This window comes from Crotalus tigris, unplaced genomic scaffold (assembly GCF_016545835.1).
Source record: "Crotalus tigris isolate CLP2741 ecotype Arizona unplaced genomic scaffold, ASM1654583v1 scf7180000017771.5222438, whole genome shotgun sequence".
In the NCBI taxonomy this organism is placed as follows: domain Eukaryota; kingdom Metazoa; phylum Chordata; class Lepidosauria; order Squamata; family Viperidae; genus Crotalus; species Crotalus tigris.
Window position 1 is genome coordinate 648,587 of NW_024096622.1, and position 27,070 is coordinate 675,656.

Genomic DNA, 27,070 nt, shown 5'->3' on the forward strand with positions numbered 1-27,070 from the left:
ACAGAGACAATTGCATAACTATGAATGTGGTTACCTGTTGAATGACGGAGTTACCTCCATTTAGAATAGCAATACCAAGTTTCAGAGTTTCAACTACCATGGGTCCCATTTCACCTGTCAATCAGGAATACAGTGCTTACATTATGGTAAAAAAATGATTGTTTTAAAAGATTCTAAGCTTAAAATCAAGTTTAAAATCAGAGGGATAAGCAGGTAATAACCAATTGTTGCCGAGTAACAGCAACATCAAGAAGGAGTATAGAAGCTGGCAAAGTACCAGGGCATGAAGTAGGAATTAGAGCAGATGTGGAAAGTAAAGGCCAAAATGGTTCCAGTGGTGGCAGGACCACTCAGGGTTGAGACTCCTAAACTGGGAGAGGATCTCCAACAGATCCGGAAACAAGATGAAAGCTCTCTGGCCAGAAAGTGTGCAGTGCTAGGAATAGCTAAGATACTATGCAGAATCCTCAAACTCACAGACCGCTGCAGAGGACCTGAAATTGAGGAAGGCATATATCCCCCATAGAGGTGAGAAGGGAATTTATTATAACCTGTTTAATGACTGACTGACTTTCTTCCCAAGATAGAATGAAATATATACATGCAAATCAATAAATAAATATCAAATAATCATTCCATTGCACTGTATTACCTTTGCTGGCACTGATCATCTGCAATACCATTTCAGCAGCTCCACGTTCATGGAGTCGGGATTGTTGATAGAGGGTTTTCTGCTTCTCCATTTCTTTTTCCTGAATGCCAGAATACAGATACATGTTAGCATATTATGGTATCTCCATAAGAACAAAAAACTGTAAGACTTTGAAAACAATAAACTTTTTAAAAGAATATTTCACAAACCTATTAAAACACATATTATAAGAATAAATTAGCCGTGATAATCACTCTAATGCAGAAACATTTGTTAAGGGCTTATTTTTAAAATAATTTCCATAACAGATTTTTATAAAAAGTTTTACCCACAATTGATACAGTAATAGGCATGGGATAAATGCTGCAAAAAGAAAAATTTAAATTGGAAAAGAACAGTAAGCAACATTTTTTTTAATATGGAACAAAAGACAGAAATTAAGGTGAAAAGAAGAAAGAAAAAAGTAAGTAGAAAGAAATATAGACATGATTGACAAAAACTTAAAAAATAACCATGAATATGTATAATATTATGTTAACTTATGAAGTTTGAATAAAATGGGCACCCTATCTCAAATGATTACATCATTTCTAATAGCTATATAAATTACAAAACATCTAATTTTAAAAAAAATAACTAACTTCAAATGTCTTCTCCTTTTCTTCTTCTTCCTCTTCCTCATTATTATCTTGTCCACTCTGACAGCTCTTTTCTCATTAGAAACAAAAACAGGCTCAGATAATGAATAAGCAGAAACAAGTCAAATACATTTTAAACCACAGTTTATAAGCAGAGGATTGATCATTTCATGGATGTATTTGCAAATTAATGTCTCAAAGACCAAGATAATTGTGTTTCAAAGAGAAAATGATGTAAAAAAATTAATAGAGCAAGTAGATAAATGTACATACTTTAGTGGAATGTTTACTAAATAGGGGAAAATAATGAATAAGGTTGAAAGATTTGAATGTTGAAAGAAGCAAACAGCACATCATCTTTTTGTATGTTTTCACATGTTTACATCTGGTCATGATTTTGTTCAGAGTTGAGTGTTTTTTGAATAAACAAAGAAGAAAGGGTAGGGATATCTATGTGTGCCAAAGATGTACAGTAAGAAGGGAAATTAAGATCCTATAACAGGGGTAGTCAACCTTGGCTCTTTTATGACTCATGGACTTCAACTCCCAGAATTCCTGAGCCAGCACAGCTGGCTCAGGAATTCTGGGAATTGAAGTCCATGAGTCATAAAAGAGCCAAGGTTGACTACCCCTGTCCTATAATATTCCACCCGTTCATTGGTATAAGTATGTGGATGATACTTGGGTCAAGATCAAAACACAGGAATTGGAAGCATTCACCAAACATATCAGCTCGATGGACAAATACATCAAATTCACACATGAAGATGTTAAGGAAAATAGTCTAGCCTTCCTGTTCTGTGCTGTACACATTAAGGAAGACAAAAGCCTTAACACTGAAATTTACAGAAAACCCACTCACACGGATCAATATTTACATTTTGATTCACACCACCCACTGGAGCACAAAATGGGAGTTATCGGAATTCTACACCACAGAGTTGAAGGCCTGCCTACTAGCAAAGAAGGAAAAGAAAAAGAAATAAAACACATCAAGGAAGCCCTCAGAACATGTGGCTATTCTAAGTGCACCTTCATCAAATCTCAAAAAATACCTAGCAGGAGCATCTCCATAACAGATAAAGAAAACAATAAATGAAACAACGTAGTCATTCTATATGTTGCAGGAATATCGGAAAAGCTCAGGAGGATCTTCAACCAACACAACATACATGCACACATCAAACCTAAGAATACACTAAAGCAGAAGCTTGTTCACCCCAAGGATAAAACACCCAGACACAAACTGAGCAATGTGGTATATGCAGTACAATGCAGTGAGCCATGTGCAGATCTGGGGAAACAAAACAACTTCATAAATGTATGGCACAACACAGGAGAATAAACCCATCAGGACAAGAATCAGCAGTCCATCTGCCTTTAAAAGACAAAGGCCACTCTTTCTAAGAGAGTAAAGTCCATATTTTGGACAGAGAGGACTGTTGGTTTGAAAGAGAGGTCAAAGAGGCTATCTATGTCAACACTGAACAGCCCTCTCTCAACAGAGGGGAAGGGATCCAACATCATCTATCTCCAGTCTACAACAGAATCCTTTCAGCAATTCCAAAAAGGCTCCACACCCATTTGCACTGCTCAGGTGACTCTGAAGACACAAATAAGCCTTCAGGTAGCTTTAAACGACTCACTAAAAGAATACAAATGAACAGCTGTCTGCATAGACTATAAATCCTTTCATTCTCCAACATCCAGTCAGAGCTGAAGAAGCTTTTTGGATGAGAAGCAAAACGTATTCAAAGAGAAACAAGAAAATCCAGTTGCCTTATGAAAAAGCATCTTTGGGATCCCATAATAATTCTAAATCTCTATATTTAGGAGAAACTTTGATCTAAATTGACAAGATCAAGAGCCAGATTCATCAACATGAGGGCAATTGTTGAAGAATTCTTTAATGAAGAAATGATTTTATCGAATTTTAGTTTGGTCTTTATTTTTCAGCAGTAAATACTAATGGACCAGAAAAATCTCAAGCTGCAGATAAGACTGGGAAATAAAATATGTCCCTGAACAAGGCAGTGACAGACACCTTCTATATAATTCGCTGCTGTGACAGCTACAAATATCTCCATGAAAACACTATGAAATCCAGCTCAACTCAAATGTAATTTTATCTTTTATTACTAGGAATATTTCTTCCTCCAAAATTTGCTGTAGGGTAGTTTTACCTCTTTCTTTATCTTGTTTTTTCTGTGGCTGTTTATATTTGATGGTTTGCTGATACAATCATTTAAAAAGATAGATTAGTAAGATCATTAATAAAATCTATTAGTAACAATAAAATGGCAGTAACAAATAGAAAATGATGAATATTATTTAAGATTTCAGATGTGCCTGGAAAAGCAGAGATGGCATTCTAAATATAAATTGTTTTTAGGTATATATTTAAATTACTCACCTTTGCCATCATTGCTGAATATGCCGTGTACAAAGGATCATTTTCTAGTTTGCTGTAGAAAAGTATGAAATAAATAAATAAATTTGTTCCTGGAAAGGCTTTACAAGTTACTGAATTGAAGTTCCAGGATTTATTAAAGCAAGGAAAGTTTTCATCTTGTTACAACTCAATGACACATGATACGATCTTATAAGCTTATAGGTGTAGATTCCCTATCAGATTCTTTATTAAAACACATATTTACCAAGTGCTTTTACAACTGAAAAATATATCTATCTACCTCACATGAGAACGTTTTTTTCTATTATGCCTTGGAAATGGTTACAAAGATTCCAGCCATAGCTTTGCTACCCAGCTGATAATTATCTCTGATCATATCAAATACAAAATCAGTTCCTACAATAACAGAACACTTTCATTAATTCTAAATGTTTTATTGTTGTGTTAAAAGGATTTTGGGAAACTTGCAAGTGCAATCCAAAATAGATATATGTATTCAACTTTTAACATTATCTTTCTTTCTGCTCCTTAATCTTTAAGATTAAAGCTGCATTAAATAGCACAGTATCCCCTTTGCCTTAAAAAAATAAATCCAGGAAATATTTTAAAATGACCATATGAACAGATGCCATGTCCAACTTAGTATTTCTCAGCATCTTTAAAAATAAAGATGTTTTGATATGTTATATGCATCACCATCTCATAATTACTTTCTCGTTCTTGCCATTTCTATTGTCAAATTCATTGTATGTCGTTATTTTTAATGTTGTTCTTTATAGAGTTGGGTAGCATAAAAAGGCAGGAAGGAAAGGAGGGAACTGGGAAGTTAGTTACCTTCTTTCAGTGAGAGCACTCCGACTGAAATGAAGAATAATCTGATGTAGAGGATCTGGATGTTTTTCATCCTCTTCTTCCTCTTCTTCAGTTGTTTTGGGTGGTATCTGTGCAAACATCACATTGGAATTGTATACATAAAAAGTATATAACAGCAGAGAAAAAATAAGTGGGGTAACTATCATTTCCATATTTTAATATTTTATATTTTAATATTTTCATATTGATATTTTAGCTGGAAGATTCAACTATGCAACATTTTTTCTTATATAAAAATCAGTGTTTTAATAGTAAAATGTTCACACATTTAATTCCCTTTGGACTAATTTGTGTTTACTTATAAATAAAATTGTATAGGATTGCACAACCAGAATCTGTAATGGACAAATCTTGAGCCTAATTAAAAATCAGATTTTTTTTTTCTAGAAACAGATCTAGTTTATTACCTGAAGTCAGATTTGGTTTGTCTGATTATCTAGATTCTTCTAGACCTGCCCACTATAGGTCAGCACGTCGTGTGTCTTTTGTGAGTTTAGCCCCATAAGATAGATCAGAGTAAGAAACCAATGCCATATAGACCGTTGCTACTTTTATTGTACAGCTAAAGTAATAGAATTTTGCAAATCTGAATGTGCTTTCCCCCTCCCTCACTTCTTTTTATGTAAACTAGGAAGGGGCAGGTCTGAAATGTTTAAGAAATTTGTTTCTTGGAATAGACCTAAGCTACGATTGCTTCATCACTGTGTTGGTGGCAGCTCATTCTCCTGTCCTTCATGAACATTCCCTATGCTCACTGCACTTTAGAGCAAGGGTAGTCAACCTTGGCTCTTTTATGACTCGTGGACTTCAATTCCCAGAATTCCTGAACCAGCTTAGCTTAGCTGGCTCAGGAATTCTGGGAGTTGAAGTCCACGAGTCATAAAAGAGCCAAGGTTGACTACCCCTGCTTTAGAGTCTTCATTCTTGCCTCTGCAACAAGGATTGGAAACTGATGTATTAAACCTTCGAACCATCTGGAATTGGCAACAAAGGAAGCAATTCATATCTGTGATTGGCATTCTTCTCCCTTACCCTGGGAATTAGAGTTCTTTCAGTTTGAATGACTATGTTCAAGACACAGTATACCGGTATATCAGATAAATAAAGCCCACTTTTTTCCTTCCTTCCTTCCTTCCTTCCTTCCTTCCTTCCTTCCTTCCTTCCTTCCTTCCTTCCTTCCTTCCTTCCTTCCTTCCTTCTTTCCTTCCTTCCTTCCTTCCTTCCTTCTCTCCCTCCCTCCTTCCTTCCTTCTTTCCTTCCTCCTTCCTTTGTATGCCCTTGACCAAAATTTTATATATATCTGCTTAATCACAGCAGAACACAACTGTATAATCTCCATCATAGAAAATTCAATATGTTTTACAACAAATTTACAATATCAAAGCAAACTCTCTAAAGAGAGCTAGGTGTAGTTATATACGTACCATTTACCAGCTATACACCTTCCTGCAATAATATTCTCAACTAAATATTACTATCTGATGAATGAGAATAATAATCGGATTATTGCATAGATGGGGTAATAGATGTTTTCGTTGCTAAGTTACCATATGATTCATTGTTCCTTATGCTGCAATGGACTAGCACAGAAGCAGCTTAGAAAATTCTCTCTTTGTCTTTCTCAGAGATTTCCACAATTTTATATTAAAAAAGTAATAGCTATATTTAAGTGAATAATCTGTCCATCTGTTCAATACTTTTAAGTAAAAAGAAAAGAAAGAAACCTTTGTCCTTTAAAAATATTATCAAAGATTATCAAAGAGGTCTACTTGTGCAGGGAATCATCTTCTTAAAAACATTGAGAGAACACTGAGAAATCCAGAAGTATAAATGGGTGATCTGCCACCTTCTGTGAAATGTAATTGAAAGAGACATGGTAATTCTCCACTGAATACCGATGTAGAATTAGCCTATGTCAGGTTAGTTGAAATACTGCATCAGTGATGCAAATGCATTTTAAGGAACGTAAAGACATTAACTCATAAATCTATTAGTCTCTTCTACACTGTTGGATGTTGCTGTCTTGCAAAGTAAATATTATAATTGGCAAGTAGGGTGAACTTATTTCACATACAGAAAGTAATAGTTCTATAAATTACTGCTTAATTAATCAGTTTAAAAAGAAAACAGTTAAAATTAGTTTCAGTCCAAATATATACTGTAACAAAATAAAGATTTGACATACTGTTCATACCATGGTATAAAATACCGTTGGACCGCTCAGGATGGTGTATATGAAAGTGTTTATAGGTGTAAGCAAGAAGGCATTGTGGACTCAGCCCAATTATATCTGTACTTACAGCCAAATCCTGAACTAGTCTCTCCTCAAAGGAATATTCCTCTGTTTCTATCCAGTATTTCTGATAACCATGAAGGAACAGGTTAATAGAACGGTGCCTAGGAGTAGGGGTGAAAATGAAATCCAGAAGGAAAGCAGAATAAAATAAAAAGCTTAGAAAGTTACCAATTAGTAAAGCCTTTAGATTCTGTACAATTCAATTCAAAAAGTATTAAAATTAAAGAATGTTAAGCAAAATTTAAATAACATCGATGACAAATATTGTTTTAATAAGCTGTACCAGATAGATATCAAAAACATGAAAAGAAGGTTAGTGATATGCTCATATTTTACTGAACACTTTAGAATTCAATTTCCTATAGATGAAAGCCCTTGATTTTCTATTCTTTTCAATCAAGACGGTTGGGGGAAAAACATACTTTACTCTGATGCAATTCTAAATTGACTCCTTACCACTATGCTGTCCATTGAATGCAAGTGAACTGAAAACATGAAGTATCAATTTCACACCTTTATTGATTATTTTACTTTGTTTTTAATATAACCTGTGTAAAACGTGAGCCTAATTATGCCATTTCTTTATACTTTGTCTGATCATGATGTTCTTATCAATTGGTTTACCATCCGCTTCTCTTATAAGTTTAAGCCAAGATTTTTAAACTGTGGTTTCTCTAAAATGCAATAATGGTTTGATTCGTACCTTATGTTATTCCATAATTAATAAGTCTGCACAGCATGGAATTCTTTCTATTTAAGTCTTTAGTACAGTGCCCAATGTAGGAATCTTCATACTATCTTGGCACATATTGTCTACTGTTTACAAGCTCCCATAGTCAGAAAATTTCTCCTTATTTCAAGTTTATATAAATCCTCCCCTATAAAGCTTCCACTCATTGGTTTGTTTCATTACCCTCAGGTACTATGGAGAATATAGCCATACAATCTGCTCTGTCATATCCTTAAAATATTGGAAGGCCACTATCATGCCCCCTTTAGAGTTCATTTTATTTAAACCGAGTTCCTTTAACTATAGGTAGTCCTCAACTTACAACCATTCATTTAACCACCATACAAAGTTACAAGTGTTGTAATTTAAGCACTAAAAATAAAAGTGATTTATAACCAGTCCTCATGCTTACAATCTTTGCAGCATCTCCAAAGTCATATGATCAAAATGTAGGCACTTAGCAACTGGCATGTATTTACAAGGGTTGCAGCATCTCTGTGGTTGCATTTGCAAACTTCCCAGCTGGCTTTCAACAAGCAAAATCAGTGGAGGAAACCAGATTCGATTAATGAACGCATGCTTCACTTAACAACTGCAGTGATTTGCTTGACAACCATGGTGAAAAAGGTTGTAAAATCAAGTGCAATTCACTCATCAACTGCCTTTTTTAGCAACGGATACTCCGGTGCCAACAGTTGTGGAGACTATAACTGGACATGTATTCTGGATAGATCTGATCAGTGTAGTATAGAGCTTCTTGGGATCCTACCATTACACCCCTGTTGATGCAGCCTAAAACTACATTGATTCTTTTGGCAGCTACAGCACACTACTGGCTCACCTATGGTCTATTAGGAGGGAGGGAGGGAGGGAGGGAGGGAGGGAGGGAGGAAGGAAGGAAGGAAGGAAGGAAGGAAGGAAGGAAGGAAGGAAGGAAGGAAGGAAGGAAGGAAGGAAGGAAGGAAGGAAGGAGGAGGGAGGGAGGGATTTTTTTAACAAAAGACAAAAATAAAGTTGTTGAGAATGACTGTTTCCCTCTGTTCATGTAAACAGCCTTTTAAAGAGCAGACAAAAAGCTCCTTGGATTGTCAAGTATTGGATTTCACAGAAGTCTTCCCCTTACAGTGGAGATGTCTCCAATTAACAAAAGACAGCTGAGTAGGGGAAGGCATTCCTTTCATGAATTTCTGTTATGCTAAGGGCTCTTTTGATCCATACCTGACTTGGAGTGACTAAATCTCCCTCATATACCAACCTCAATTATTCATTGTTTTATTATGCACTGGTGAAAGCCACCTTATGTGAGATGGTCAACATATCAATTTGATAAATACATTTTAAAAAGAATATAGCCAGAGGGAGAGGACAAATGACCACAACATAGAAAGCTTGCTTCTGCAGATATGCTTATCTTCTCTTATTTCCCAACCCAACTAGGTATAATTTGATATGAAGAATTACATTACTTAGTAACTTAAGATAATTACTATGCATATGTCTCACAAGTTTCTTACAAATGTAGCTGTTGGAAAGGAAAACTAAAAGGACCTAAATGGCAGGAGAAATTCCAAATTGTGAAGAACATTAAATTTTCAGTCAAGAAGATCATGCAATTATATCTGAAAGGACTGCCCTCCTCCAAAACTCCTAGTGTATAGGAGTGGAGTATAAAACAAATCTTCATTTTTTTAAAAATTAATTATCACATTTTGAATTCCCATTTGTTTCAAATAAGTTACAAGTTAAAAAAAGGAAAATGCCCGAAACTTAGATTTGCATATAAGAAGCATGTTGGCAATTGTGTTCAAAGAATGCTAATTGCATAGCATATGCAAACAACCATGGTTATTCAAAATAAAATATCCAGTAATCTCTTCAAAGAACCTCGGGAACAATACATCTTTACAAAGCTGCATATGTGGGAGAGAGAAAATCTCCCCACAACAATGTTAAGCCTTCTTCCGCTCTTCTTCCACCGCCTCTCCTATTCTCCTGATGCCAAAAACATACATAGGTAGTTTTGTGCATGTTCTGTAGCATCTGTAAAATTATTTTGTTTGATTTGTGGATATAGTTTCCATTGCAAGCAAAGGCACTGCTGTTCCACATACCTAAGTGAGTGCTGAATGAAAGAGATGAAAGTGCCTGCCAAGTGTTGGTGAAGCTATGTATCTATGAACTTCGAACATACAATATACATTAGAAAGTCATGTTGTTGTTTTTTAATGTTGTACCAAATCCTTAAATGAGTGATGTTAATTGCATAGAAAAAATACTATACAGTATTTAAATATACAGTTCTTTTTTCCATGTTCCCAATCTAGATTAGAGTGAGTTAGATTTATGTATCTGGGAGAAGATCTCCCAAAGCATTGAATAACTAGGTAATTCACATAATAAAGCTTAACTCAGTTGTTTTAAAGTACAGTAATCAGAAGTTTCTCTAAAACACATTGGTTAAAAATGATGGAACTTCACCAAAGGCCATTGAAGCTAATTTGCAAGACCCTGAAAACATTTGATAATTATGGAAGTAATGAATAGTGTGGGTGACTTCAAGTCATTTGACTCCTGGTAACTGACTGAACTATCCTTGCAGTTTATCTGGCAAGATTTCAGAAGTGGTTTGCCATTTCCTCCTTCCTAGGGCTGAGAGAGAATGACAGGCTCAAAGTTGCCCGCAGTCACTATATAAATGAGATGGGTGGCATAGAAATGTAAATAAATAAATAAATAAATAAATAAATAAATAAATAAATAAATAAATAAACTCATGCCCAGAAGACTGTAAGAGGGACTTGAAAAAGGTATGCTGACTCTTCAAGACATTGTCTCTGGTTCATACCTTCCCACTGCAGAATCAGATAAGCATTATGCTTTTCAACAATGCAAGCAGCACTCAGAAATAGCCTATATAAATATTTTTTTAAAAAAATATGTACCTTGGCAGATTATACAGTGGTGCCATCCTGAAACAAGCTACAACAGCTCTTTTACGTTGTTTAGACAAGAGTTTGTGCCAAACTGCTTTCTTTGATCTTAATGGTTGCTCAACCTATAGACATTATGAATAAAGATATTTTAACTGATTCTCACCTGGTCCAAAGACACAAAAAATAATATTTATATTATATGGTATGTTAACAACATTTCTTGCCTCCCCATTTAAAAGTAGAATTTTCATTGGAAATTTCAAAAAATTATTTTTTGTTCTAAAACCTATGACAGTCAGAAAATTGAAATCTCATTAGGTTTGGTGGTTTCCTAAAATTTTAACTATTCCTCAAGAAAATATTTAAATCATTTTAATATTATGGTATCTGGGCAGTATATGGAAGCTTGTAGCTTGATTGTCAATCCCTGCATTAGACCGTAACTGTTGCATAAAAATAATAATGTTTTATGTTTTATCTTTCGATCACCTTATAATCACTTTACAAATATGCCTTGCACACTATCAAGGACTGGTATTAGTATGCAAACATCCATTCTCCCTGCTCTGTCTTAACATCCTTCTTAATCCTCCAGAAACATCCCTAAGGGCTACAGAATTTGCCTGGATATAAAATGCTCACCCCAGTCCAGCCCAGCTATTTTCATTGTTCAAGATCTGTCTGCAGAGTTCCTATTTACTCTATTTAACCATGGATATATGGCCCATATGTCTCACTTTTAAACACAAAGTAATATTTTTACCTGCTCCAGATGATAGACAGCTGCTGAGATCCTTTGCACACGTTCAATAGTTTTCTCAGGATCAGTAGGTTCATCGGTTTTCAAGACATCTTTGTAGAGATTCAACTGCCATTTCACGGCAGGGTCATCTGACTATACATATCCAAAAATATGACCCACTCTTAGGAATATTTAATATTAAAAATACATAGGACACGTCTTTAAATAAAATTTATCACATTTTTTGCACCACTGTACTAAAGCAAGGGGGGAAAGCTAGATGCTTATGGCTAGGAGGAATGAGTAAGAAAATGTGATATTTCTAAATGATAATGCAATGATACATTACAAAATCAAAGGCAGGAAGACGCTGCAGAGCTCTATTGTATTATGAGTATACAATTTTATTGTTTTGTAGACTGTACTCAGACAATCTCCAGTCCCTCCTTGAGGGAGATGGGAGATCTAGAAACACAAAATATAAATAAATATAAAGAAATAAAATATCTTTTTTCCTGGACACTGCCTACCTTGGTCCAATGGGATTCTTATTAAAGGTCTCTTCCCATCTGTGGTACTAGGGAGGAATTCTCTTACCCTATTTACCAGCTTGTTTTTAGTTTTTCCCCTTGTGGTAAAATTAAAGGAAAGAAATTTTTTTTTGTGCTAGTCTAAAAACTGTGGTTGCACCACTAGTGAATTCTGGACAAAATTAGCTGTAATATAAATATATTTCTTTTTTGTGCAGTACTTATCCTTTCTGTGTCTCAACATTAATATTGCCTGCCAGTGGAAAATTGGGGAAATTTGTAATCAGCATGTTGGGGATACTATATTGGTATACTTTATGGCCACACTATTTGGTCTCAGTAAACTTCCAATATGCTCTTTAGCTAGCTTTAAGTTTTGCTATCTATAAGTGACATACTTATTCCCTGGCATGACTGCCAGAGCTGGTAAAAGTTGAATCTCACCATCTGGAAATCAACACATTGCTCATTCATGTATTTCTTCATAAAAAATATAACTCAGCTATAGGATTTACTCTATTAAATGATGAAATATATTAACATGTTTTTTGACCTCAGAAATATATTTAACTGACTTTTTTGACACTCTGAATGTTACCTTTTCCTGCAAATGCAAGTTATTGCGTAAATGTTCTTTAACTTCTTCTTCAGTGTCTTTCTGCAGATAAATAAAGACATATTGATCTGGGTCCTCTCAAATGTATTTTGACCAATAATAAGACAGAACACAACCTATTGGGATATAGCTGCATGCTCTATATAAAATAAAAATAAAGAGAGCAAAGTTTTGTGGTAAGAAACCTCCTGTACCTATGTGTCCTTGTGTAGTTTAAAGTTCAATAATACACAAATATTCAGTGTGTTTGCTAGGTTTTGAAATGTTTTAAAAATAATTGTGAGATAATCTGAGTATCTGAATAGGAGGATACTTTTCATAACACAAGGAGAAAAGATTATAAGTAGATACATGGATAGATAGATAGACAGACAGACAGACAGACAGATAAAAAATGTTTCAGATTTTGGATATACTAAATGGACACTGGCATCAAATCAAATCCTCCCTCCATCCCTCTAATAAGACTTTCTTAAATTTATTTGTTTGATAATTTCTATGCTTTGTATCTTTCTAGAGGTATATGGTATTCATATCTGAAGATTGCAAAAATGCTTCAAACCCATCATGAGAATCCTTGTTATACATACTGGCAGCTCCTAAAAGGAGCATTTCTTGAATTCAAGCTCAAGGAAACACTTAAAGTGTTAAGGAATTATTAGAGTTTGGCAACACCTGAACAAGTATTTCCCTGAGAAGGAAAAGTTGTGCATACTGAGTGTACCAACATCAGATCTGAATTACCTTTGTCCACTTCAGATTCAAATACTTCATGTCTTTATTTGAAACCTTGTAGATTATAATAAATAATAGTAAATTTTTGACTTACACAGCTGTACCTGGACTTAGCAAGAGAAATTAGCTCTTGATCTCCAGGGGTACACATGTTCAACCCAATGGGGAGCATTTTTTTAAGTGCAGCTACAATCAGAGAAGTCTGTATTGAATATAAATCCCCTCTATGTTTTGCTTTTTTTCGTTCTTGATCATGACCTCCAGACTGCAAAAAAGAGACATATAAAATGCAAAGGGTCATTATTTCTTTCATTCTAAAATAATTATTGTTCCTAATTATGCAACTAAATTTAGATATTTATATTAGATCTTAAAGCATTTGAACATTTATCCTTTTGAATGGGAAAACCAAAGTGAACCAAGACACTATTATGAAAATACATGATCTTAGTGGCATTTTATAACAAAAGTAATTTAGAAATGGTAATTTTCAAGAATTCAAGTACCTTTGCAATTTCCAAAGAAATAAATACCTCTGTAATTTTTGCGTATGTATATATTGATATCACACACAAAAACAACATTTGAAATGGATAAAGAATGATACCATTCATAATTCTGAGGGATTCAGTGTTTGAGATACAGTATGTGCCCGTACAACATCTAACATGCAAAGTGTAAGTTCTACAAAATTGGACAGTTGTAAGCAAGCGCACTAGAAAACTATTTTGCGGTAGAATAATTGTCAAATTATCTGACTACATTGTCAACAGCTTTAATTACCTGATGCATATAGAGAATGAGTCTTTGGAAAAAGATATTAAATAGGGTTAAGGTTAGGGTTAGCATTTCATTTAACTTGTTCTTCATGATGCAGACTACAGTTTCACTGGGGAAAAAAACTTTTTAAACTAAGGCAGTAAATCAAAGCTCTGGGCAACAGCATTACAGTTTATCACTAACAAAATGATACTAGGGATAGATTAAAATCTACAAATGTTATCTTTTTTGCATCCCATGCATAAAGAAGATGAACAAGGATTCTGATGAGAATTGAGCCATATGCATGAATTCAAGACTGGGCTCACATAATGTATCTACCACAATCAGCAACTCTTTTCTATTAATTCACCATGTCTTCTCCTTCTGCAAAGGAGATTTGAAGGCTCCTACATTGATACAATGAAATGTATTAATAATGATTAATTTCCACATAATTCCTGTTAAAACAGAAAAGAATGCTCAGGGCAGTCACATATTTTGTAAATTGTTGCTAAGCTCTCCTTTTAATAGAATACTGTAATATTCTATTAAATTTATGTATATAAATATAAATTCCTTTATTTTTAGCACTTCAGTGGGAACCAAAATATTATGCAATGGCTTTCTTCAGGGACACACCATTGCAACACTTTGCCTTAAAGCTTTGTTTGTGGAATGCCTTCAAAAAGTTTTTTTTTATAGTAGCAGTGAATTTAATGACATTGTTACTAGACTTTCAGAGCAGACAAACAAATGTCACGATTTATCACAGGACTCAATGGCGTCACTATTCTCTTAGGCAGGAGAAAATCTGACACAACTCCCCCCCCCATTCCCCCCCAATAAAGGAATCTTTTCAGTTTGTGTGACCATAAATCTCGGTCTCTTTGTCTATCCACCTATCCATTCTGTCTCTGCCACCAAGTTCCAGTTCTTCTAAAAGGAAACCTTTACTGACAATTATCAAAACAGTCATAATGAATAATGAAACCTTTCTTAAGAGTATCCATTCATTTTTGTTATATGCTGATTGACAGCTATCAATGGGCTTAGTTCTTAACTTTCTTCTATTCATTATCATATCATAGATGAATTAGGCATGTATGTACTTTGCTTTTTATAAATGCAGGAGAAAAAAATGGGAATGGGAAAACAAATCTTCTACATCCCAAATCTTCCCATCCATCATTGAGACAGGACTCTGTTCATCTGAAATGATTTCTTCAGGTTTTGAGAAGAAAATGAAGAATAATTGTGTCTTGTGCAAGTAGCTCATTGCTTCCTGCAAAGCTGGACTCATAGCATCAGTCTGATTCTACTGTCAAATGCTGTGAAATTGACAATTGCACTGATTTTTTTTGCACTTAGGTTCTCGAAAGTTACAAAATAGCAGCATCAACTAAATAATAAAATGTTTGGTATGATTACTCATTTAGAGAATGTATGATAAAGGGAATTGGCTTGAATGATAAAATATTCTGTGAAAGTCTGGAGTTGAAGTAAGTAAGAGTGCTATACAATGGAAATAAATGCATGGAAATTAATGGAATGTTTAACAAATGGTTCAGTATTGAAGAGTAAATAAGACACATGTGATGTCTTTGTAGTTTATTTAAGTAATATGGATAAATTTGTGGTGACATGAGAAGTCTATTGACTAGGAATGCAGATGACGCCATACTATTCACCAAGAACCTGAATGATTAGTTTCATTGTAAACCGAAGTAGATTTGTCTGGAAAAATGGTGTGAAGAATTACACATAAAGCATAAATAGCAGAAACCTATTTACCTAGATCAAATAAATGAAATTGATAAAATATTGACTAAACACACGAAAATGGGGAAAATTTAAATCTATAAATTATTGAAAGAAAATGGGTATTCTGTTGCAAGGAATGAAAAAATATGGCTATGTTTTGCAAACTTTGTTAGATGAAAGGGAGAGTTGAATATATCAGGAAAAACATAAAAATAAGGGGATTCTGTGTCTAGGTGTTTGTGTCAGTGTTAAAACAAAAACAGAAAGGGAAAAGAAGAAAATTGTTATGAAATTAATGTAGATGAAATATAAAAGTGAGTGACTAGTACATTGTGGTGATATGACCTAGAAAATTGTAGATGGAAGTGATTAAATTCCTAGGAAGAGAAAGATGTTATGAATGCGTTATAAAGTTGGAAGAAAACTAAAAAACATAATGAATGGTGCTAATCTAACTATATAGGTACATTTTGTTTTCTTTCATTTCTTTCCTTCGATTTCTTTTTCTTACGATTTCTGATTTTTTTTCTGCATTTTCTATAATGTGGATCACCATAAATAGGAATATTGAGTTGAGATAAATGTGGGTGTGAAGAAGTACTGAATCTATCTACACCTACTCATCCATTTACAAAGCTATGTTATATTATATTTAAGGAATTCTAAAATACATAAAGAATACTGGGAAGACACATTTTTAAAAATTCAAATACTATCTCTTCTCTTCAATTCAGTAACAGGTTTTGAAATAATAAACACCAACTTGGAAACGACCTCTGGAGCAGTCAAGTGTTTGTGCTTTTTTCCAAATTGGGTGAAGATTTCTCAAATGGGTTGCTATTGCTATTGTTGCTGCTGATGTCTCTCAGTTACCAGTTCTTTATGGCATGTTCAAAAGGCCCCAAGTCACAAATGGGCTTATAGGCATTGATCTGGTTCATTAAACCTGGATCATCTCAGGGATACCAATGTGCTTATCTGTGCCTTCTTTGATGCCTATCAGATTCCCTGGCCCACCTAATTTATTTTACTGTATGTCTTTTTAAAAAACAGATAGGAATATGACATGATACAAAGCAACAGTCCTATGTACGATCTATATTTTCACAAGGCTGACAGGTCCATTATAAAAGGTGTATCACTCCACAGGCTAGCTGGCAACTCTACACATAGATTAAGATTATTACCTATTCCACAAGTCAGAAAATTGGAAGTTTCTGTGCCCAGGCATGCATTGGCCAGAGATCCTCCTAAGAGAAGGACAACATTTCTCTAATTGAGCTTGAACTCATGCCCTCTGTCCTGAAAACTTTTAGAGAATTGGAAACAGTAAAGTTTTCAGAGAAAGTATATGAAAATACATCAAGGATCTTTCACTCAATTATATTGCTTTATTTTTGCTCCCATTTTATGTCCTTCTTTCCCTTTGTTTCCTCAGTTTGTTTACATATTAATGATTAATATACTTAGCATAAAAATCTCAGCCTCATGGAAATTAATGCAGCCAACTCATTTCCTCAATTCCTTACTTTGTTCCTTTTATTGAATTAAAAATCCTTTAATCTTTACGATTTCAGTGTTGGGTTTTGAAATAGCACCACATGCTCCAAAATCACTTTGGCCTGGTAATTCTGGTTAAAAAGAAAAAAGAGGAGACATTTATTTAAAAGCTAAGTTTTGGAGAAACTAAATAGGTGAATCTCCTATTTAGCCCTACTCAGATTTTCTGGTAGGAGCTCCATTACCCAATTTAAGATTTGGTTGGGAGGGCATAACTTCTCCTTGGCTGAACTCCTCACCTGGGTGAATAACTATATCCAGACAATCTTGAAGCTGGAGGGTAAAATTGAGGAGCAGTGAGAAAGCTCCATGCTTGTTTTAGTGAGAGATATATTCACCTGGTCTAGCCAGAAAAACGTCAAGGGCATTCCTAGATCCTATAGAGCAATGGTTCCCAACCTTTTCTATACCCTGCACCCTTAGAACGCTTCTGATATATTCTTGTACCCCTTACAAAAGTTTTAAATAACGGCAATGAATTATGCATATACATTATAATTTTGAAACTTCTAGACCCAAGTTTTCGTACCCCCTGGAATATCATCTTGCACCCCTGGTTGGGAACCCTTGCTATAGAATGTATGGTTCCATCTCATAATTTTGTTTGGAAGTGTTTTTACTTGCTCAGAAAAAGGAAAGCAGAGTTAGAGGTTGAGGAATAGCTGAAGCCATTTGTCTTTTGGTCACCTATTTTATAAGAGCAACTTTACACACTGTAAGAATTACAAATATGCTACCCAATAGCCAAATATTGGAGGTTCCTACATCCTCCTATTGGCACATTACCTGCTAATATGTTTGTTCCCACAGAAATCAGTATGTTCAAAGGAAGTTTCAGTTACATGCCTCAGACATGTAATTCATCCATATATATAATTTATGCAGTTATATATTGTTAAAATATTAGGTGTTCCGCAATAGGTTTGCAAATGTTAGAAGAAACAAATAAATACTGATAGGGATAACATGGGTGTACCAAAAGAAATGCATGTGTTTCTGTCAGCTAAAGGCACAGAAGGTGATTCATCAATATTTTTTCTCCCTGTCCTGAAGTTTGCTGAATTTCAAAAATTCCTGAACTTCAGGAATTTCTGGAAGGCTGGTAATTTATTGTGTGCATGGAAGCCATAGGTTAGAGCTCTAATAGAACTCATTTTTAAGTCATTAACACATAATTAATTCTCCCATGGAAGTAAAAAATGGAGATCTGAACTGAATGGAAGAGATATTCTTTTCTGCCAGTGATGTCCACTCCACTAATGGTTAGACAATTAAATGCAGCTTCTAGTTCTAAAGTATGGAATGATCCAGCATTAATACTGCTCTTGAAACTATGTAGATAATGAAATAGAGATTATTTCAAAAACAAATGTCTATTTCTGCACAGGTGCTGTTTCTTCATGTGTATTTAAATGAATTTATGGGCTGTTGGTTTGATCTTCGGGCTTGGTAATTAGGTTGCAAACGTTTTGTCTCCGTTTGGGGGGACATCTTCACTGTGGTTTGAATTGTGTTTGATGTCAATGCTGCAAATACTGTATATTCTTGCTTTGACAATATGCAAAACTGTCTGGCATTTATTGGGTTAATACTTAGCTTAGACTGAGCGGGGAAAAAGCCCGGGAAAGAAAGAGGAAGTAAACGTTTGACCTTCTCACTAATTGGATAATGTGACCTGTGACTGCATGAGAAGGGAGGGGTTGAGCAAGGAAAGCTTGATGCCAGCGACAGGAAGTTCAGATTCTGGCATTAACCAGTCCAACATGGTGACCGGCAAAAATTGTAGCTCTGCAAATAAAGACTTTAGGAAACATGCCTGAAAGTTCTTTGAAGTGCTTCATTAGTCGGAACATGTGACATTTGGTTTGTTTGGAATGTTGCTTCCGGTATTTCAGTTGAAGTAGTTCTCTCGCTCTCAGTGGTTGGTAGGTGGGGTTGATGTCAATGTGTTTGTTTACTTATTGGTTGGTGGAGAACCAGGCCTCAAGAAATTTTCTTTCTAGACTAAAACACCTCATCAGCAATTCCCAATACTCCATAAACAATGCCACACAATTCCTGAACAAACTCAAACTCCTTCACATCTTCAAGGACAAAACTATGATATCATTTGATGTTATTGCATTATTCACATCAATAGTCCTGAACCTAGCAGTTGACCTAATCAGAGAACTTCTAGACAAGACACATCCACCAAAAGGACCACTCACAACATAAAATACATGTGAACTCCTCCAACTATGCCTAACCTACTTGATTGTGGGATCTATAAACAACTGAAAGGATCACCTATGGGATCCCCCATATCTGGCCTGATCACAGAAGTCATCATGCAAAAATAAACCACGCAAAAAATTGAAGAAATCATCCTTCCACAAATAAACCCAAAACTATGGGTATGTTACATGGATGATACCTTCATGATAAGCAAGCACAACGAAATCAACCAAACCTACCAAAATATCAACAACATTTTCACAGACATCTGATTCACAATAGAAACCAAGAACAACAATAAACTGCCATTCCTGGATGTCCTTGCAACCAGAACGACCAATGGCCAACTTCTAACATCCGTATACAGAAAGAAAACACACAGAGACCAAATCCTCAACTTCCACAGCAACCACCCCAAATGCCACAAACAAAGCTGTGTCAGAAGAGCAGAATCCCATTGCAACACTACAGAAGCCAGATCAGTAGAACAGAGACACTTATACAGAGTCTTTGAGAGAAACGGATATCCACGTAACTTTATCCAGAGATCCCTATACACAAACAACACAAACGCCCAAAACAACACAACGACTAAAACAGGAACAGCAAGAGCCAAAGAATCACAATTCCTTACATCAGGGCTTTTTTTCTGCCCAGAATGGAGTTCCAGTACCTTTTTTGGATGGAACCTTGTAGGGTAGGCAAGGTGGGTTGTATGACCTGTGTGAGTTCCGGCACCTTTTTTTTTTTTTTAGAAAAAAAGCACTGCCTTACATACAGAACATTTCAGACATGACAGCAAGACTACTACGCCAACACGACCTCACAGTAGCCCACAAACCAGCTGCAACTCTCACACGGATCCTATCAAAACCTAAACAGCCAACAGAAACAAATCAAAAATCAGGCCTCATATACCAAGTCAAGTACATCAACTGTGAAAAGAACTCTGTGGGCCAAACAGGAAGAAAGCTATCTACCAGATTGCACGAGCACTCCCTGGCTATCAAAAGACACATTGCCCCTCATGTCCATCCATGAGGACTTTGAAAAACACAGGTTCGATCTAACTGGACCACAATTATAACCCAAGCAAAGTCGAGGAGAGAAAAAGAATTACTTGAGGCCTGGTTCTTCACTGACCAATCATTGAACAGACATATTGACATTGACCCTGCCTACCAACCACTGAGAGGAGAGAGCTACTTCAATTGAAATACCAGAAGCAACAGTCCAAACAAACCAAACACAATTCAAACTGCACTGAAGATGTCTCCTTGAACGGAGCCCAGAGATTAAATCAACAGCCCAGCTACCAACCCAAGCTACTATTATTCCAACACATCTCAAATGAATTTATATTTTTTTAAAATCCTGCCTTTTGTAACCATGGAGACACTGACTTATAAAGCAAGCAATCTTATAAAGATTACCTTCTAAATCCTTAACTATTTTTATCCCAATTGAATTATCTCATAATTGCCTTACAACAAGTGAATTGCATATTTTTGCATGATGCCTATATTTCAAGACAGGGATTTTATTTTATTTTTTTTAGTTTCAAGTTTTTTATTAATTTTACAATATTACATTTACATATTTGAAAAGTAGCATGGCTACTTTTGAATATCATCTATACAAATCTCAAATTATTACAACAAACTAATTCCCTCTCTTTCTCCCATGGTATCTACTGTCATGTTCAAACCAATACAGTTCTTATTCTATTAATCAAACAAAAAATACCTTTCTAATATTCATCAATAATCTTCAGTCTATACATATCTTAATTAATTTAACGTTCCACCTTTTAGACAATAACCTAGTAAGTTTTTCTTAACTTTAATTTGCATTGATATTTAAGTTTAATGTTTAATCTTTATCATTTTCAGGTTTTAAATGATCCCAATTTCTAAGTCTCCTATCTCACATTTGGAGTTAATAATTTTTTTTCTTTTCTTCCTTTTTACTTCCTTCCTTTCTTCCTTTCCAGAAAGAGAAAAAAAATTGAAAATAAACCACCAACATTTATACCACAAATCCGTATACAAATTTAATTATTATTACTTATACTTTTAAGTTTAACCTTTGTCTCAGCTCATAAAAATATCTTAAATTCAAATCTTAATCATTTGTAGATGTTCAGATTACATTTAATATTTATTTTTTCCAAATTTAAATTAAACACAATTCCTTTATCTCAATTGCTCCTACATTCTAATATTTAAAATACACATCTTATATATAACTTCTACCCTCTATCTTACCCATCTAATGACAATATAATATTCTTATTTCAACATATTTCTAGATTTTATATGACCAAAATTTTCTTTATCTCAAATCGTTACAATGTATTCTATCTATTTAGATATATTCTATTTTAGATCTCATATATAGATCAGAACCCCACTCTTTTTCAATCTTATTCTAGCTTTTTTCCTCTGCCAGGTCATTTTTTGTATTTTTGCCTTTAAATCATCAAAAAAATCTCCTTGTATTATTGTGGCTATTGCTTGATGTTGATAAGAATGTCCAGTTGATGTTTTCTTAAGAGGACTTGATTTAGTCAGTAGTCTCTTTATTTTTCCAGTTCGATGCAGTTGTCCCGAAGTATTTATCTTCTCTTTCATCTGTTTTTCTTGTTTATCTTCAAATAACTTCTGGTTTATAAGAAACACCCTTTCCTTGTTCTCTATTATCAATTTCTTTTTTGTGTTTTCTATTGTCTGTATTTGTTGAGTATCTAAGTCTTCTGTCATAACATTTGGTTGTTTCACTTTCTCTACAGAATTCTGTATAGATAATTCTTTGATTGAAGTCATAGTTTGAGTTTATATATCCAGAGCTTGCATACGTAGAGTTTGGATCATTGCTTTTAACATACAAAGAATTTGTTCCTGTACTTCCTCTGTAGAAGAAATTCTTTCCTGTTCTCCTTCCATTGTAATATATTAAACTCAAGAGAAAGAAACTGATAGTCAGAAAGTCCACCAAATAGGGAGCTGAGCTGAATTTTGCAGATGGTGTTTCAAGGTTATTTTTTTATCTTGTCTATTTTCAAAGCTGTCAACAAGTCTCTTAAAGAATAACAGGTTACGTCTTAGAGTTAGTTGGATCTTTTTAGATTTTTTTTTACTCTATTTTAAGGGGAAAAAAACCCCAAATCTTCAATAGTAATTAGAATAAAAATCAAGGAAGAAATATATATATAGAGAGAGCAGAAAGTTGCAAATCCACCAATTTTAGGAAATAGGATTCCAATTAAGATCTCAGTATTTTTCCAACGTTTTAAACTCCCAAGTGGTTGATAGCTGCTGTTTCTGGAGGGAGGGCTAGAATCCCCCTTCCCTCGCCAAGGGGGGAAAGTACTTTAGCAGCTTATGCAGGTAATTAAGTAGTTAGGATGTAAGAGAGGCAAACCTCACCCAGTCCTGTCCACGCTGCTTTGAAGTTGCCAGATGGTAGTGTGACCTCCGCTGTTTGCAGCCTAGGGATGAGCCATATTTCTATGGCCAGTCCTTTCGTTCTCCAGTTTGGAGGGATCGCCTGGTCTGACGGAAGAGTTGCTGCTCTCCCGGGATCCAGCGAAAGCCCTCTAGATAGGGATTTTAAACAGCCTTAGTACATACCTATACAAATGGTTACATATAACTGAAAAAGTTATATTTCAGTATGTCTTGGGTGAGAAAAGCTAAGGCAGATATGAAGGTCACAATTTTTTTTTAAAAAAACTCTCATAATAATAGGCAATAGCCTTAGTGACCACCATATTACTTTAGTGTTATTTTGTTTTCAGTAGTAAAAATTCGTGTTCATCCATTGCTCTGTTGAGGAAATAAGATGCTTAAGTAAAATCAGTTGCATAACATGAAGAAGGTGACAGAGGCAGAAAAGATATATTGTTGGACTATTTTTCCACTTGTGAAGTCAGCACTTGGCTTTTATGTCAAAGAATAAAAGCAGACAAAATCTGCCTAAATTTTCAATAGGATTTATATTGGGCAGGACATGCACTTTCCCTTTGTGACGCCACTGCTACGATCAATGAATGTTGAGACCTTGGCCATTTCTAAAAGTAAAACTTATATACATATTATATACATTTAGACATGTACCTTTACTTGCATGGCCTGTATGAAAGAAAGAAAAAAACAACAAAGAAAGTAAATGATAATGAAAAAGTGGACATTTTGCCATTTACTCAGAAAGAAGATTTTCTATCTCAGCAAAACAACTAACAATGCACTCAACTTCTTAGAAATAAGCCCAGAAAATGTAATGGTTTTGTTTGAGAGTATAACCAGTTAAAATAAATTTAATTCAATGCAGCCATATATATACACTGTAAAATATGGCACATATATAACCCCAGAGCATTCTACAAGGACATAGTCAGGTATAATTATAAAATAATAATAAGTAAATTAATAAATAATCATTCATTCATGAAACCAAAACACAGTTACATATTTTCTTAAACCATGGTATAAGAAAGTATATAAGTAAATAAATGTACTTCTATTAATCTTACTAAAGGGTAATTCTCATAGTAAAGAATATATTAGAGATTATTAATCTTTTCAACCATTAATATCTTTATTGTGCCACCCACAATCATGGAAAGTTCACTAGCTTACTCTGGGCCAGTGGCTCACAGGACAGTTGTGGGGGGAAATGGAAGGAGTCCTATAACCCTGCTTTAGGTTCTGGAGGAAAGATGGAATTCAAATCCAACAGGTAAAAGTTACCCATTTTAAATAGTGAACCCATATCTTTAAAAAGCAAAATAGAAATAATTTATCTTCAATATATATTTCATAAATATTTTAACTGGCAATCGCTTTACATTTAGATTTTTGTCACTGAATGAATAATGTTTTACATTGAAGCCTCGATGGAATCTAGGCAGGAATGTCAGGGACTGAATTAAACCAAAATTTTGTGATAAGAATAGCTGAAAGTGCCCATTTTGTAATTTAAGTAACATAAGTAAAACTCCAACTTCCCATTATCAGTTTTGTAAGTGAAAAAAGGAAAACACTGATTGTAATAAAAATTTTGCTTCTGTTCAGGGATGCCTGCTTGAGGGTGAACAGAACTTGCAACTGAAGCCTTGCCTCCTTGTATGACATCCAGGCAAGTACAAAGGGGCAGGATTTTGATCATGAAATTGTGTCTGCTCTCTGGCCTTCCCTGCCACCCCACAACAGATTTCCTTGCTTCTGTCAGCAGAAGAGCCAAGCCTAATGCCACACTTTCCTTAAGAGTGATTTTCTATCCCAGCTACCATTTGTGTCAGATTTCACCCAGCATTGCCAAGAAAATATTTTCAAAGACAAGCAGCTATTCAGTTGTGTCTTCCGTATGTACTGTTTACACAAACATCTGAAGCATTGGCAAGTTTTTGTCTTTTCAAGAAAAATCTAGTTTTAAGCCTTCAATTTTTAGATATAACTATTTTCTAGATAGGAATCTTGGGCTTTTTCTCTCTAAAAATAAAACCTAATAAACTCAATTACATGAGGGAAAAAACCCAAGGTTTGATCTTTTCTGCAGGATTCAAATGTGATGTATATTCACTCTGCTTTTGCATGCTAGCATTAAGGAAATGTTCTGTATCAGTCATTTCCATATAAATAAGGCTTGATTCTGAACCTTTCTACTTTCTTCTTTCAGTGTAATATTTCACCCTGAGTTCCTTTGATTAAGTCAGGAGCATATGAATCATTTCAAATACCTATAAGGCAAATACTAATTTAATTTTAAAAATCTGACTTGAATGCAATACATTTATAAACAGATGCTGCATTATATTTAAAAAGGATTTGATATAAACTATAATTTTAAAAATAGCTTCATGTATCCTTTATGAAAATGCCCACACAAAGTTTTAAAAAAACAAATTAAAAGAGTGAATATTGTATTTTATTAATCTCTTTAACAAAAAATATCTGTTATTTTAGTACCACCAAGTAAACTGTCTTTCTCAAACTAAATGTTCTCTAACTTACCATTCCCCTCGGAGCAATCTGCTGCCATATTATCAGAAAAGAAAAGTTAAAAAATCTTGCTCAGTTGTAAGTAAATTTAGTATTTAACAAAGATCAATAAACTGTTACTAATTTTTTTAAAAAAATCATTATAATCTATCAGTATGGATTCTAATATAAAGTAAACTTATCTTTTGTGTATAGTAACAAAGTATATTATACCATGTCACATACTGTAGCTATTATACATACATACACACACACACACACAGACACACAGGCCTATATACAATTTTATTGTATTTTTATTTGCCTAATTAATAAACAACTAGGGTTTCCCAGGCATGTTTTACAAAGCATGTTAGCCTTAAGCAAAGCACATCTGCTTGGATCATTAAAGCAGCAGGGTTTTTCAGAAAACTCAACAAAGCTGCTTCAAAGCCCCCGATAGTCTGCATGTGCAAGTAAACAATACTTCTGCTGGGACTTCCAGCAGAGTAAAGCAGATGTTCTTTATTCACACATACAGATACTCAGGTTCTGTCTTCCAAGCAGTCACTGCAGCTTTGCAGAAATCATGACAGTTTGGATGCTTTGAAATGTGATGCCTTGCTCAGGTTAACAAACTTTAGGAAGTTTAACTTGTAAATACTCCGTTATTTTGGTGACACAGGAAATATTTTGGGTACTTTTTCTGTGTCAGAAAATATTAAAGATTAAGGTGATGTTTAGTTTTATGATTGATCAAGGATTGCATTTTTCCTCTTCTCTTATTCAAGTTAAAGAATCATTCCAGCAAAATAACTTAAAAATAAAGGCTACATTCTGTCTCTTCTTAAGGAAACCTATCAAGATTTTTAATTTTCAGAACAGAAAGGACCATGTACAATCTGATACTTCCAGATTCGGTGTTGATGAAACTTGTACTATAATAATAATACTGTTAACATTTCTAACGTAGCTAAATTATTTAAAAAAATCTGAATAAAAGACTATTAAATAGGTATATAAATTAAAACATGCTCCTAGTGGATAATATAGCCTAGGTGTGTCACCTAATATAGAATTAAACACACCCTGTGCCAAATTATGAAAATTGTAACAATAGGGAACTGAAAAGAGGATTTTAACAAGATTTTAAAATATTAATTCACAAGCATTTTAAAATGCATACGATTATCTTTAAGATGTTGGACAGTATTACTTGGTCTGTTGTGTGGATGTTTGGGTGGTCTTAGGGGTGGGGAATTGTGGTGGGTGGGAGTGTGTTTGGGAATTATGTGTGTGGGACCTGGTCTTTGTGTGTCAAATAAATTTCGTTGTATGTGTACACTGTGTATACACATACAATGACAATAAAGTTTATTTATTTATTTTATAGCTCTGTAATTGCTTTAAAAGCTGTGAATAATAATTTTTAGTGAGTTAATATTTTATTGTCTGAAGCCCAATTTACTTGTCAGGCCAATGATATGTTTTACATTTATAAATTTGTGATCAACAAGTCCAGCATATTTTAAAATGTCTCTTATATGTGTAGATATATATTTCATCTGGGGATACTTTAATAATTACTTGTAGTTATGCATTACAAAGCGCTTTGTAATATATCAGTTTGT

General features: G+C 34.4%; 1 protein-coding gene across 24 annotated transcripts in view; it reads right to left on the reverse strand.

The window, feature by feature from the left end:
* The window catches only part of RYR3 (ryanodine receptor 3), a 301,080-nt gene that overhangs the window by 43,809 nt on the left and 230,201 nt on the right, over positions 1–27,070 (reverse strand). For 16 of the 24 annotated variants that reach the window (XR_005556461.1, XM_039341604.1, XM_039341587.1 and 13 more), the window contains 12 exons: positions 25,473–25,493; positions 23,577–23,591; positions 13,253–13,423; positions 12,406–12,465; positions 11,299–11,430; positions 10,545–10,657; positions 6,877–6,973; positions 4,538–4,644; positions 3,704–3,755; positions 1,294–1,359; positions 653–752; positions 35–114 (listed from right to left, as the gene is read on the reverse strand). Coding sequence is in view for 23 of the 24 variants with exons in the window: in XM_039341604.1 (XP_039197538.1) it covers positions 35–114; positions 653–752; positions 1,294–1,359; positions 3,704–3,755; positions 4,538–4,644; positions 6,877–6,973; positions 10,545–10,657; positions 11,299–11,430; positions 12,406–12,465; positions 13,253–13,423; positions 23,577–23,591; positions 25,473–25,493 (1,014 nt within the window). In the remaining variant the exon portion in view is untranslated. The remainder of the gene's footprint in view (positions 1–34; positions 115–652; positions 753–1,293; positions 1,360–3,703; positions 3,756–4,537; positions 4,645–6,876; positions 6,974–10,544; positions 10,658–11,298; positions 11,431–12,405; positions 12,466–13,252; positions 13,424–23,576; positions 23,592–25,472; positions 25,494–27,070) is intronic. The other 8 variants (XM_039341606.1, XM_039341605.1, XM_039341596.1 and 5 more) reach the window with 3 other exon arrangements.